The 12969-nt window shown below is 42.5% G+C and overlaps 1 protein-coding gene across 1 annotated transcript; it reads left to right on the top strand.

The window, feature by feature from the left end:
• Nucleotides 1–765: 765 nt before the first annotated feature.
• Nucleotides 766–12129, top strand: BMP2 (bone morphogenetic protein 2). The gene is made up of 3 exons (XM_007539573.2): nt 766–905; nt 2246–2595; nt 10157–12129. The coding sequence occupies exons 2-3, from the start codon at nt 2253–2255 to the stop codon at nt 10999–11001; spliced, it is 1188 nt and encodes a 395-aa protein (XP_007539635.1). The 5' UTR covers nt 766–905; nt 2246–2252; the 3' UTR covers nt 11002–12129.
• The last annotated feature ends 840 nt before the right edge of the window (nt 12130–12969 follow it).

Below are 12969 nucleotides of genomic sequence, written 5' to 3'. Positions count from 1 at the left end.
CCGAGTTCCGCGATGCCGATCACCTCCCGCCGGAGTTCGGAGGCCCGGGACGCGCCGGCCGAGCAGTGATACGACCCCCAGACTGGCCGCGAAGGGCACGGCAGCTTGGCCCGCGGGCTCGGGGAGCCAGGGGGAGAGCGCGGCCACCCGCCTCGGTGGCCCGGGACTCGCGTCGCCTCTCCGGAGAATGCGCCCGAGGACGACGGAGCGCCGCAACCGCCGGGGCTGCAGCTGTCGGGCGTTGATGGGGCTGCGCTGGAGGAAGGCAGAGTGATGCGGGGGGGCGACTGCCCCGGCACCCAGATCGCCGCTGCGCCCTCGCCCGCACCCGGCGTCGCCCTGGATGGCCGTCCCGAGTCTCGGGCCGCGGCGGGGTTAGCGCGCAGCGCCCGACCCTCGGCCCCCGCGTCCCGCAGCAGGTCCCGCGCCCAGCCACGCGGCCCGGGGACGCCGGTCCCCGAGGACGACGACAGCACCAGCTTTTCCTTCTTCCCTTGTCTTCCCTGCCCCGCACTCCTCCCTTCGCTCGCTATTCTTGTGTGTCAGCACTTGGCTGGAGACTTCTTGAACTTGCAGGGAGAATAACTTTGCGCTTCCCCGGCTTCGCGCCGGCGCCTTCACTTAACTCCCCTCCCCGCCAGCCCGCCCGCCCGGGGGGACGCAACCTCGCCGCCTCGGAACCCCGCAGCGCCTCCTTCCCCGCGCCGCCCGCGACCCCGAGGCTCAGCTTCCCCGCGGGAGGAGAAGGACTTACCGGCCGGCATCAGGGCGGCGGAGGCGGCGGCTGCAAAGGAAGGGAGCCGGGTCGCCGCGCCAGGTCTCTCGGCCAGAGCTTTTTCCATGTGGAGGTTCTTTCAATGGACGTGTCGCCGCGTGCTTCTTAGACGGTCTGCGGTCTCCTAAAGGTAGAGATGGTGGGGCCAAGGTGGGGGTTGGGTGGGTGCCGGGGTCCCCGGCGGCGCGGGGCGGCGCGGCTTGACTAGCGATCCTGTCCGGGCGCGGCGGGCGGGCGGGCGGGCGGGACGTAAACACAGCCCCCTCCTGCTGCACGTGCGGCCGGGTCCCCGGGGCTCCCCGGGTCCTGCCAGCCCGGCAGGGCTTCGCCCTCCTGGCCCGCACTCCTCCGCCCCTCCTCTCTCCACTCTCCGGTATTTTATTAGGGCTGTTAACACTCAGATGATTGAAAAAGAATTAAAAAAAAAAAAACGGAATAAGCAAAGAAATCTCTGAGAGGGTGGCCCCTGGATTCACCCGTTAGTCGCCAGTCTGCAAAGCCGGGGTGGGGGGGGGGAGGTTGGGAGAGGGGGAGAGAGAAGGGAGAGAACTTTATCCTGGTTTATCCTGGAGGGGAACCTGCATTTCTTCTCAACGGAGGAGCTTGGTCCTCCAGTGGGCAGTGTTAGGAAGGAAAAAAAAAGGTTTTGTTTCCAGGAATGAGGGGACTGGACAGTACTTCACTGTCACTCTGACTTGATACGTACACTAGTAGTTATTAGCCATTGATTATTTATTTGCTTGTTTTCCTGATTTCAAGGATATACGCGTGTCGCGTGACTGTTGGGGGCAGGGGTGGAATGTGGGGGGTCAGCAGGTAGTACGGGAATCTAGACCGGAGACCTTCTAGGTTGGAAACTTCTAGGCTAGAGGCCACAGGTGGCAGCGAGCTTCTAAAGTTGTGACGTTTTGAGTTTACTGTGTCTTGAGTTTTGGTGTGTGTGTGTGTGTGAGAGAGAGAGAGAGAGAGAGAGAGAATATGAATATGAATCAGGAAGTTCTATACTGTTCCTTTAAGGAAGTCACATGCACCATTCGTGAATGTTTATGTGCAAGCTCTGTTTTGGGTTTTGTTTAGGGTCCTGAGAGAAGAGTGTCAGACCGGGAGGTGGTTGCCCCAAGTTCTCTGCACCAGCTGTCAGCGCTAGTCATGGGGGGGGGGGAAGCGGGGGGATGTGACAGTCATTGACACTGGTGAGGGGTGGTGGGCAAATCATGTCTGAGAGATCGAGGTTGCCAGGGTAGGAGGGAGAAGTTGTCTAGTTCAGAAAGTGAAGACCTTATACGCTTGACACATTCGAGTTTCAGACACTGAAGTACTGAAGTATTCGGGCAGATGAACACTGCAAGCCTGATGGGCACTCAGGAGGAGGAGGCGGCAAAGGGCCCAAGTTGCGAGCAGGGACTGGGGGTTCTGGAGGAAAGAGGGCTGGGCGGGGTACTCAGCGACTCACGTCGGCCCTGTCTACAGGTCGACCATGGTGGCCGGGACCCGCTGTCTTCTAGCGTTGCTGCTTCCCCAGGTCCTCCTGGGCGGCGCGGCCGGCCTCGTTCCCGAGCTCGGCCGGAGGAAGTTCGCGGCGTCCACGGGCCGCTCCTCGTCCCAGTCTTCGGACGACATCCTGAGCGAGTTCGAGTTGCGGCTGCTCAGCATGTTCGGCCTGAAGCAGAGACCCACCCCCAGCAGGAACGCCGTGGTGCCCCCCTACATGCTGGACCTGTACCGCAGGCACTCGGGCCAGCCGGGCGCGCCGGCCCCGGACCACCGGCTGGAGAGGGCGGCCAGCCGCGCCAACACGGTGCGCAGCTTCCACCACGAAGGTGAGGCCGGGAGCCCGGGAGGGGCGGGGCCGGGGGCGGGGAGTCAGCGCGCGAAGCGCCCAGCCACGGGCGGGCTGCAGGCATCCCTGCAAGGGAAGCGTGGCCTGGGCCATTTCCCAAAGCCATTTCCATTTCTGTGCCTCCGTTAAGGACCTTTCAGAACTTCACAGTTCTGCCTGTGTGACGGTTGGGGGGAGCCAGGGATTCCCCGGTGGTAAATCTGCACCCTTTTCCTGGCTAGCAGTCATAAAAGCCACTCCTCTTGAGAACTGGAGGGAAATCAAGGGATGGGGAAAAAACAGAAAAGCATACCCCTACAGTCAGCTAAAACTGCAAGAATTCCTTAGGGGAGAAGGAGAGAGTGAAGGAATGAGAGAGTTAGATTGGGCTCTCCTGAAATCTGAAATGCCTTGCTGTATAAATCTGCTCCTCCTGCTTAAGCCAGCAATTCAGGCTAGACAGGGCAAGGGGCAGGCGTTTTAGAGAGAGAGACTACTGGAAAAGTCTAGAGACCACAAATCCTTCTAATTTACAGTTGATCAGGGCTAAGTTTGGAAGATTTTGGACCCCTGTTGTGGGAGATCAGTTCCACAATCAATCTTTACCGTTTCTACAATGACTTTTTTTGTCTTGTGCTTAAATCTGAGATGAACTTCAGAGTAGAGAGAAGACAAGCCTTCAGATAAAAGCCTTTGCAGCAGCTGTCTGTTTTTCTTCATGTGCATTGAAAAGTGATTTTTTTTTAAATGATACTGGATGTGGTTTTTCTAAGGTAGGATATTTCTGCTTGTTTCATCAGAAAGGCATTTAGCGAATTTAGAGCAGCTTTTGAGGTCTGTTGTGCCCACCAAGTTCCTAGAGCGATTAGTGGAAAACTTGTTCCACAGTTGTTCCTTACTCGCCCCTTTGCCTCATTACTTAAGGTTGAGTTCGAGTTCGAGTTCTAGAGAAGGGTATAAAGTTGTGTATTACAGGGCAACTGCTTGTAAACTACTGGAGAGCTGGGAGTGAAGTTCCCTCTTTCATTTGTTGCTTTGCCCTGTCAATTTTAAGTGGAAATTTGCTCTCCATTGTAAACATATCAGAAAATGTCAGGCATTTACTCCCTGTGTAAGGGATGACTTCAGATGTCGAGGTTAATGCTTGTTAGTGAGAAGTATGAAAGACAGATCACTTAGCAAAAAGTAGCTTCGTCAAGGCAACCATATATCATAAAAGGACTCTAAACTGGTAATTCATTTTTTTCAAGCACATTTCTAAGTGGGGCTCTCCGCCAGAAAAATCATATTTTATAAGGAAATAGTATCTCTGTTCCTTCAGCATTCATCTACTGGAAGCTTACTTGTCTCATGGAGACATGTTTTTCATGTATGTTGTCATTGTAACTTTGTGGTGACTCTAGATCTAGCTTATTATTCCCAGTTGATGTGCAGTAGAATTGATTTCCTAGATAAAAAAAAAGTAACAAGAAAGCTATCGGGTTATTGGAAAAGTTATGGCCCATTTTTGCATAGAAAAACACATCATGACTTTGCAACAGCCAATATTTCAGCTACCTCTCTTGGAAATGTAACATGACACCCATTCTTTATTTTTAATTCAGTAAGATTTGTTTCTTAAAACAAACCAAAATAACAATAAGAGATTACTCAGGAAGGATATCTAAATTAGCCAATACCTAGGTCATTCAGTTGTGTGAGAGGATTCCGATCAATGAAGTTTGTACATTTATTTCCCTTCATTTCTCTAATAGTTAACAATTTGCTCAAAATAAGCTTGCAATAATTTCAGGTCTCAGTGCAATTAGATGACAAGAAAAATGTTATGTAATTTTTCCAAATTTCAGCACATCTTTCTTGTCATGATTAGTCTATCCCCATTATACTACATACTGTACTTTTGCAAAACCATTGTTGTATAGCCCAAGGTTTGTGTTTTATAATAATTTTTGTGTGTGTATGCCACTAGAAAACTAATTTTACCATTTTGTGATGTAGCTTGTGTCTTCATGAGACCCCTACTTCCAGACCAATTTCTTCATTCTTTTTATTCTGTAGAGAGTAAAGAAAGAGAGACATCATAGCACTGCTTCACTGTCCATGGGGATTCTGATACCATGGGGCTTCTCATGTGGTGCTAGGGTTTGAACCCAGAGCCTCACACATGATAAAAATTGCCATCCTACTGACATGGCCCCTAGAAAATCTTTTAATAAATCATATTGTTAAAGCTACTGTTTTAAGCATAGGATTTGACTCATACATTATTAGTGGACATTTATTTGGACCAAAGTATCTGATTACAAGAATTATCTGTAAACTTTATTTGTGTGTGAGATCTGCATGATTTTATAAAAGCAAAGTTATGTTAAAGGGTTTTTTTAGATCAGTATATGAAGATATGTGGTCATACAGTAGGCGATTTGAGATAAAATTGTGAGTTACTATTAAACCTTCCTTCAGTCTTTTCTATAATGGCTTCTAATAGTGTGAGCCCAGCACTACAAAGACTTTTTTTTTTTTCATAGTCAGACAAAGGAGTCTCACCTATATAGACTTTTCAAAACTGCTAAGGATAGGGCTATCATTTCGCCATGTGCAAAAAATGTTTTGTGTTGCTGTACTTAAAAGCACATTGAAATTGATTGACTTCATTGGCCCTGGAAAAATCTTTTTGCTTTTCTATCAGATTGGAATCTATAAGACCTGGTGCTTACTCTTGAAGTTCTGAAGAATATTTTTTCTTTTTGGATGGAGTAGCTGAATCATTTGCCTTATGAATAAAGATTTGAAATAGTGGTTGACCCTTTTGTCCAAATGTGATTATCATGAAAGTATCTATGGAGTAGGGAAATAGAAGAAATGACAGCTTCTTTATGAAGGAGACTATGCATCATAAAGTTCATTGCATTCAAAGGATTTGGATACATGAGTACTTGAAGGGAATAACCACACAGTGCATGCTCCCAACCATTTCAGTGATCACAGAAGGCCCTAGTAGCTGAGCACCTATCCCCTTTGGCGTGGCACGTGCCTTGTAGAGAAGGAAGTTTTGGTACCAACTGACAGTTCTTACATTAATGTTTTATGACACAGCCCTCTTTTTTTTTTTTTTGGTGGTTCCTTTTTGTTATCTCTTGATCAATCCTAATTGACCTGTCTTGTCTGTTTTCACGTTTTCCTTTGTGCATTTCACTAAGTAATCAGAGGACAGTATGACGGGCTGAGTGTAGGTAGAGGCCAAGTCAGGTTTAGTGGTGATGAACAACTATGACTTTTTTCTTAAGTTGCCATTAGCTCTGTTATTTTTAGACAGATTACTTTTAACTTTTTGTTATCTACTTTTTAAAATCTCCTTGGCATGTTTATTGATTTGCTCAGTAATCTAGAAACTATTGTTTGTGACTCTTAGCAACATTTATTTTATTTCAAGGTGTGATTTCCAGCCTTATTTGCTAGAATAGATCTAGATTTTGTACTTGTTGTCTTAATGAACAACTTTAGTTTGTAAATTGTCACTTAACTCATTATATTCAGAATGAAAAGGTAACCATTAAAATATCAGTCACTCCAAACAAAATCTACATATTTGAATGAATTATGCCAGTTTATATTTCTGCTCAATTCTGTCTGCTCTCTCTACCATACCTGGGTAAATATCTCTGTTGTTGGGAACTCATCTTATAGTTACCATTGTGCTAACTGTAAGTCTCCCTAGTGGTTTCCACTCCTCCCCTAAGTTAGGTAGTGCCGTCTAGTGGCCAGAAGCTGAGGAACTGTATTGGATTCAAGTTTGTAACTCTGCTCTTTGTTTATTATATCTGTGATTTAGGAGAAAGTTCTGAGACTTCTCTGAGCTACAATTATTTCATTATTCCAAAATGGAGATCATGCCAATTTACTCTTCAGTCAGCTTATCTTGGGACAATGTACATAAAGTTTTTCATGGCAGACCTGGTTAAAAAAATAATTAATAAAAAATACCATTCTGCACACTAGCTGTCATTCTGGTGATGACTTGTTTTAATGTCACATTCTCTACTGATCTGTACATGAGGAGGTCAGAATGCATCTAAACTGGCTGAGTGTTTAACCTCATCTTTTAGATTATTTTGATAGAGATAAATATTTGACAGAGTATAGATTAACTTAAAACTTCCCTTTTGGAGGAGAGGTTCGATGTCATTATTGCCTTATTTTTCTCTATTTTCACTCATATTTAATCATAACTTCATCTATTTATTAAGAAACTAGATTTTCAGGATTCCAGGTCTTGCAGTAGACCAAAATCCTTAAATTCCTTGGCAAGTCCAGATTACTCCACAAGAATTATTTATAGAGAATTAATTGTAGGGACCAGGCAGTGGCACAACTGGTTGAGTGCTTGTGTTACCGTGCACAAGGGCCCCGGTTCACAAGTAGTGAAGCAGGGCTTCAGATGTCTATCGTTCTCTCTCTCCCTCACTATCAATCACTCCCTCCTTCTCAATTTCTCTCTGTTCTATTAGATAAAATAAATAAACTTAAACTTTTTTTTTTTAAAAAAAGAATTCGTTGTATAGACCTCCAATAATCATGTCTTACTTAGGTAAATGCACCTTAATTTCAAACTCCCAAGACTTGTCCTGGTAAAACTTGCAGCTTTTTTTTTTATTATTATTTCATTTACTTTATTTCATATAGGGTTTGATTTTCATAAAAAATAATAATCATGCTGCTTCCTTGCAGGTCTTTGAAAATGATGGTAGATGTCCTAAACTCGGGCACTTTTCTGCCTGGGTTTGAAGATTTCTGTAAACATGTGATTTGTCTCTGTGACCTGAGTCTGTGTCATCAGGAAGGCCTTTATTTTAGGAGGGTTAGGAGTCCTTCAAGGAATAGAGTGATTGAAATGTAACTGGAAGGTTAGAGAAAGATCTTCACGTATCTGTAACTACTTAACTGTGCATGTTTCTCTTATTCACTAAGGTATCTAGGCGCTTGTCCTTTTTACCATCATTGAGATTTTGAAGCACATTAAAAAATTCTGTTTGTATAGGTCAGGTCTTGTGGAACAGTAATGATTTTATAGGATTTCATCCTATATTTATCTTTTGGAGAGGCATTGTTTGATTTTACATATCTTGTTTATGCCTTAATTTTTAATGGTAGCACTAAGACTTAGTGGCTTAGTTTATGTGCTAGGGTGTTCGTTTTCATTTCATCTACCTGTCTCATTACCTTGGAGATTGTTCATTGCCATCCTCTGACTGTGTGTGTGTGTGTGTGTGTGTGTGTGTGTGTGTGTGTGTGTGTGTGTGTGTGTATGTCCCTGTCCATTTGTCTGTGTACCTGTGCCTTTTATTTAAAGATTTCGATTCAGGGTTCTTGTTGCTGTTGTGGTTTCTCTGGGCACCTTAATTAATACAACTATCATGCTTGTGTAATGTATTTTTCCTTTTCCCTTTAACAGTTAAGGAGATGTTACTAGGTGTACTGGTTTCAGATAATTTAGCAAGTAAGGTGCAGGTCTGGCTTTGTGTCACTGGGATCTGAAGAGGCTGCTGATTTTTGCCTCACTTTTATTTTCTCAAGTATCTGTTGACTTCTGCTAAAAAATAATGGTCTTTATCAAAAGTAGGGCTACTGGATGCAAAAAGAGAGAGGGAGGGAGGGGGAGCAGGAGAGAGAAAACTCAGTGCAATCCTTAATACATGTTTGGAGCTACTGAGAGAGATCCTTGTTCAATTAACAGGAGGATCATTTTAAAAGCAGTGCCTGACCTGAACTACCATTAGCTCCCAGTGGGTTATATGACGTGGAAGGGTCCTGAGGGGCATTTCCTGCAGTTGTGGATTAGCAAGCATGAGGAGGGAACCATGGGGGCATACATCTTGGCTTGATAGTCTGTGTCCTAGAAGATGAGCTTTAGTGATTTTTTGTGTGGGTGGCCTCATTGCTTACTTCTTAGCTAGCACTCATGGTTCTTCTACTCACTTTTACATTATTTTACAAACAGAGCATTTGAAAATATGTTCCTAGCAATTTAATCTTGAATGTGAAAAGCATCATTCGCAATTTTGACATTCAAGGAGCAGTCAGCCAGCCCTCAGAGTTAGTTACTTCAACTGAGAACTTGCTAGAAATGCTGAGTTCAAGGTCCCCTTTGGGGCCACTGAATCAGAAACTGCAATATGAAGATTAAGGTGCCCTAGGTGTTGTGTGTGAATATTAAAGATTGAGCAGGGTTCTGTGAAAGTATTAATAGTTTTGTAAACTGCTGTTTTTTTAACTCAGTGCTTACACTTAACTTGTAAGGATGATTGTTGCTTTTATTTACAGTGTGGGTGATCTGAAGCAATTCCCCTTTGCTAAGGCATCTAAATCTTGTGAATAACTTATAGTTGTGTAATTTTAGAGAATGCAGTCATAAAAATACAATATCCTTAATATGATGATGGCATGGTACTGGCCAAATAGACTGGAATCTAAAAGCAGATGAATTTTCTTGACAGTGAAATAGCAGGATATGATAAAGATGTAAGAAACCCAAAATCTCTCAAATCTAGATAACCTATGTACTTTGGTGACTTACAACTATGGCATTCAAGATACTGTGACTTGGCTTTGCTTAGAAAATTGTACTTACTCCTTGAAAGTGAAATAGAAGAATTTTATGCCAGATAGAACTTTTATGCAGAGTTAATAAAAACAGATATTTTGAAATGATGATTATAAAAGGTAGAGTGATTATTTCATAATAGGAAAAGATTTATGCTGTGTACCATGAGTATCACATTATTTTTGTAAGTATTTTATGGGTTTGTTTTGCATGTATCCTGAAGCTTATAGATTTTGATATTTTGGTTAGGTCATAAGGAGGTGAGAGGACAGACAATAGTTGGGAATTTATCTCTCTTGAAATTGTCTGCCGTTAAGTAGTACAGTGTCCTAGTACCACCCTTAACATTTCCAAAGTACATCCCCATAAGTGCCTTTGTCTCTGGGTTTTAGAGTAAAATAGTAGGGTGTACTTTGCAAAATGTCATCATTGATGTTGAGTTTCAGAGTCTTTAATTAGGAAACTGAAATCTGTATATCAAGATTTGTAAATCATCTAAATTGCAGAGTGATGTTTTAAAATACTGCTTAAAGGATTGACATTAAAGCCTTTTCCTTTTTAAGAAATGCAATAATTTCCTTAAATTCTCACTCATTAGGCCTCTCCTAACTATAGTGTTGACTCCCCTCCCCCCAAAGTCTGTGAATTCCATAGAAGTGCTTCACCACTACTCCCCTCACCCTTACTATAACCACCTGGAAGTAGTATTCATATATCGGATTAGAAACATAACAATCAAGAATGTCGGTTTCATAGTATGCATGTTGACATAAATCTATTGGAAGAAAGAAACTCCTTAGTATCTCAAGAGGAAATTTTTATTTCCCATTTGCAACTTCTGCATATATTAAATCAAACTCTAAAATGAAATTGCCAATTCTCACTTGTAATCAGATTGTCATTACTTATCTTACTGAATGAGTTTTCTTCTCCCCCCCCCCACCTTTTTATATCAAATTAGAATCTTTGGAAGAACTGCCAGAAATGAGTGGAAAAACAACCCGGCGATTTTTCTTTAATTTAACTTCTATCCCCACCGAGGAGTTTATCACCTCAGCAGAACTTCAGGTTTTTCGGGAACAGATGCAGGAACCTTTGGAAAACAATAGCAGTTTCCATCATCGAATTAATATTTATGAAATTTTAAAACCTGCAACAGCCACCTCAAAGTTTCCCGTGACCAGACTTTTGGACACCAGATTGGTGAATCAGAATGCAAGCAGGTGGGAGAGTTTTGACGTCACTCCTGCTGTGATGAGGTGGACTGCACAGGGAATTACCAACCATGGATTTATGGTGGAAGTGGCCCACTTAGAGGAGAACCAAAGTGTCTCCAAGAGACACGTTAGGATTAGCAGGTCTTTGCACCAAGATGAACACAGCTGGTCACAAATAAGGCCCTTGCTAGTAACATTTGGCCATGATGGGAAAGGACATCCTCTCCACAAAAGAGAAAAGCGTCAAGCAAAACACAAACAGAGGAAACGCCTTAAATCCAGCTGCAAGAGACACCCTTTGTATGTGGACTTCAGTGATGTGGGGTGGAATGACTGGATTGTAGCCCCTCCCGGGTATCATGCCTTTTACTGCCATGGGGAATGCCCTTTTCCCCTGGCTGATCACCTGAACTCCACTAATCATGCCATTGTTCAGACGTTAGTTAATTCAGTTAACGCTAAGATTCCTAAGGCATGCTGTGTCCCAACGGAACTCAGTGCTATCTCCATGCTGTACCTTGATGAAAATGAAAAGGTTGTATTAAAGAACTATCAAGACATGGTTGTGGAGGGTTGTGGGTGTCGTTAGCACAGCAAAATAAAAAAATATATATATACATATATATTTTAGGAAAAAAAGTTGACACTTTAATATTTCCCAATGAAGACTTTATTTATGGAATGGAATGGAGGAAAAAAAAACAGCTATTTTGAAAATATATTTATATCTACAAAAAGAAGTTGGGAAAACAAATATTTTAATCAGAGAAATTATTCCTTAAAGATTTAAATGTATTTAGTTGTACATTTTATATGGGCTTAACCCCAGCACATGAAGTATAATGGTCAGATTTATTTTGTATTTATTTACTATTATAACCACTTTTTAGGAAAAATAGCTAATTTGTATTTATGTGTAATCAAAAGAAATATTGGGTTTGTACATAATTTTCCAAAAATTGTAGTTTTCTGTTGTGTGTATTTAAGATGAAAAGTCTACATGGAAGGTTACTCTGGCAAAGTGCTTAGCACATTTGCTTTTTTGCAGTGCTACTGTTAAGGTCACAAGTTCAAGTCCAGAAAAAATAAGTGGATAATCCACTCTGCTGACTTTCAAGATTATTATACTATTCAATTCTCAGGAATGTTGCAGAGTGGTTGTCCAATCCATAAGAATTTACGTCCTTATTAGATGGAATATTTGGATGAGAACCAAACATTGCTGATCTAATATAAAAAGTCTTACCCCCCTCCTTAATTTGCAGAAACAAAGCAAAACCAGTAGAATTAATTAGGAAAAATATGAACCTGCAGGAAAGTGGATGATGGTTTATTTTTCTTCTTTCCTAAATTAGTGATCCATTCAAAGTGAGTAGTCTGGCTAAAGTATTAAATAAAACATAAGAGTTTTTTTCATTATGGATATTGTGGTCATATAGATGTATGTTTAAAGTTGGCATGTAGTGGTCCTCATGGAAATAAGCAAATCAATTTTTACCTCATTTGGGAGTTCTTTATGCATAGAAAGACCCAGTTTTCTCACTTCATCTGATTCACAGCAAAATTGTCCCCATAATGTGTTCTGCCTATTCATATTCTTTGTTCGATCAGCTTGCTTTTTCTTTCCAGTGTTGTGTTTAAACACAATTCTCAAAATGTTAAACCTATTTCAGATAATAAATATCAGTGCTCTGGCATTTCATTTTATAAAGGCCAATCTGTAAGAGAAAAGTTTGCATTTGTATGGTGTTTTATGATGACTACTTCATGTTAGCATTTTTACTTCTGTTGTTACTCATTTAGAGGAGGTGTAGATGGAACAAGAGTTGTTGAATTTGCAGAGAAGTCATTTGGTAATTCATATTTTCCCCAAATGCACTACTGGTAATTAGTGTACTATACGAGTATCTTTGGGGTCAGAAGATAAAAAGCAAAACAGAAAATTAAAGAAAATCTGGGGAACATAAAATTAAAAGATAAAGGGAGTCAGGCGGTGGTGCAGCGGGGTAAGCGCATGTGGCGCAAAGCACAAAGACTGATGTAAGGATCCCAGTTTGAGCCCCCGGCTCCCCACCTGCAGGGGAGTCGCTTCACAGGTAGTGAAGCAGGTCTGCAGGTGTCTATCTTTCTCCCCATCTCTGTCTTCCCCTCCTCTCTCCATTTCTCTCTGTCCTATCTAAGAACGACGCCTTCAACAACAATAATAACTACAACAACAATGAAAAACAAGGGCAACAAAAAGGGAAAAAAAAAAAATATATATATAAAAGATAAAGTTCCAGGGATGATAGTCCGTGCAATATGGGTAGCAGTGCCAAAAATTAGAAAGGGAAAATGTTTGCGATCAGCTTCTTTAACGTTTGCCAGTTGGATTAAAGCCCAAATAATATGAAGTCAAATTAGGCAGCTCAGAAGGAACACTGAACTGTGGCAAGGCATTTGTGCTCTTGGTTGAAATTGGACCCAATGAAAGGTTCCTTAGGTAAGTTTATATGGTTAGGGAACCCACATCTCCCCACTAATTAAGTATTTTAGGTCAATTTCTAGTTACACTTTT

Source organism: Erinaceus europaeus, chromosome 1, assembly GCF_950295315.1.
Source record: "Erinaceus europaeus chromosome 1, mEriEur2.1, whole genome shotgun sequence".
NCBI classification, from domain to species: Eukaryota; Metazoa; Chordata; class Mammalia; order Eulipotyphla; family Erinaceidae; genus Erinaceus; species Erinaceus europaeus.
This window is presented reverse-complemented; position numbering and strand designations above follow the sequence as displayed.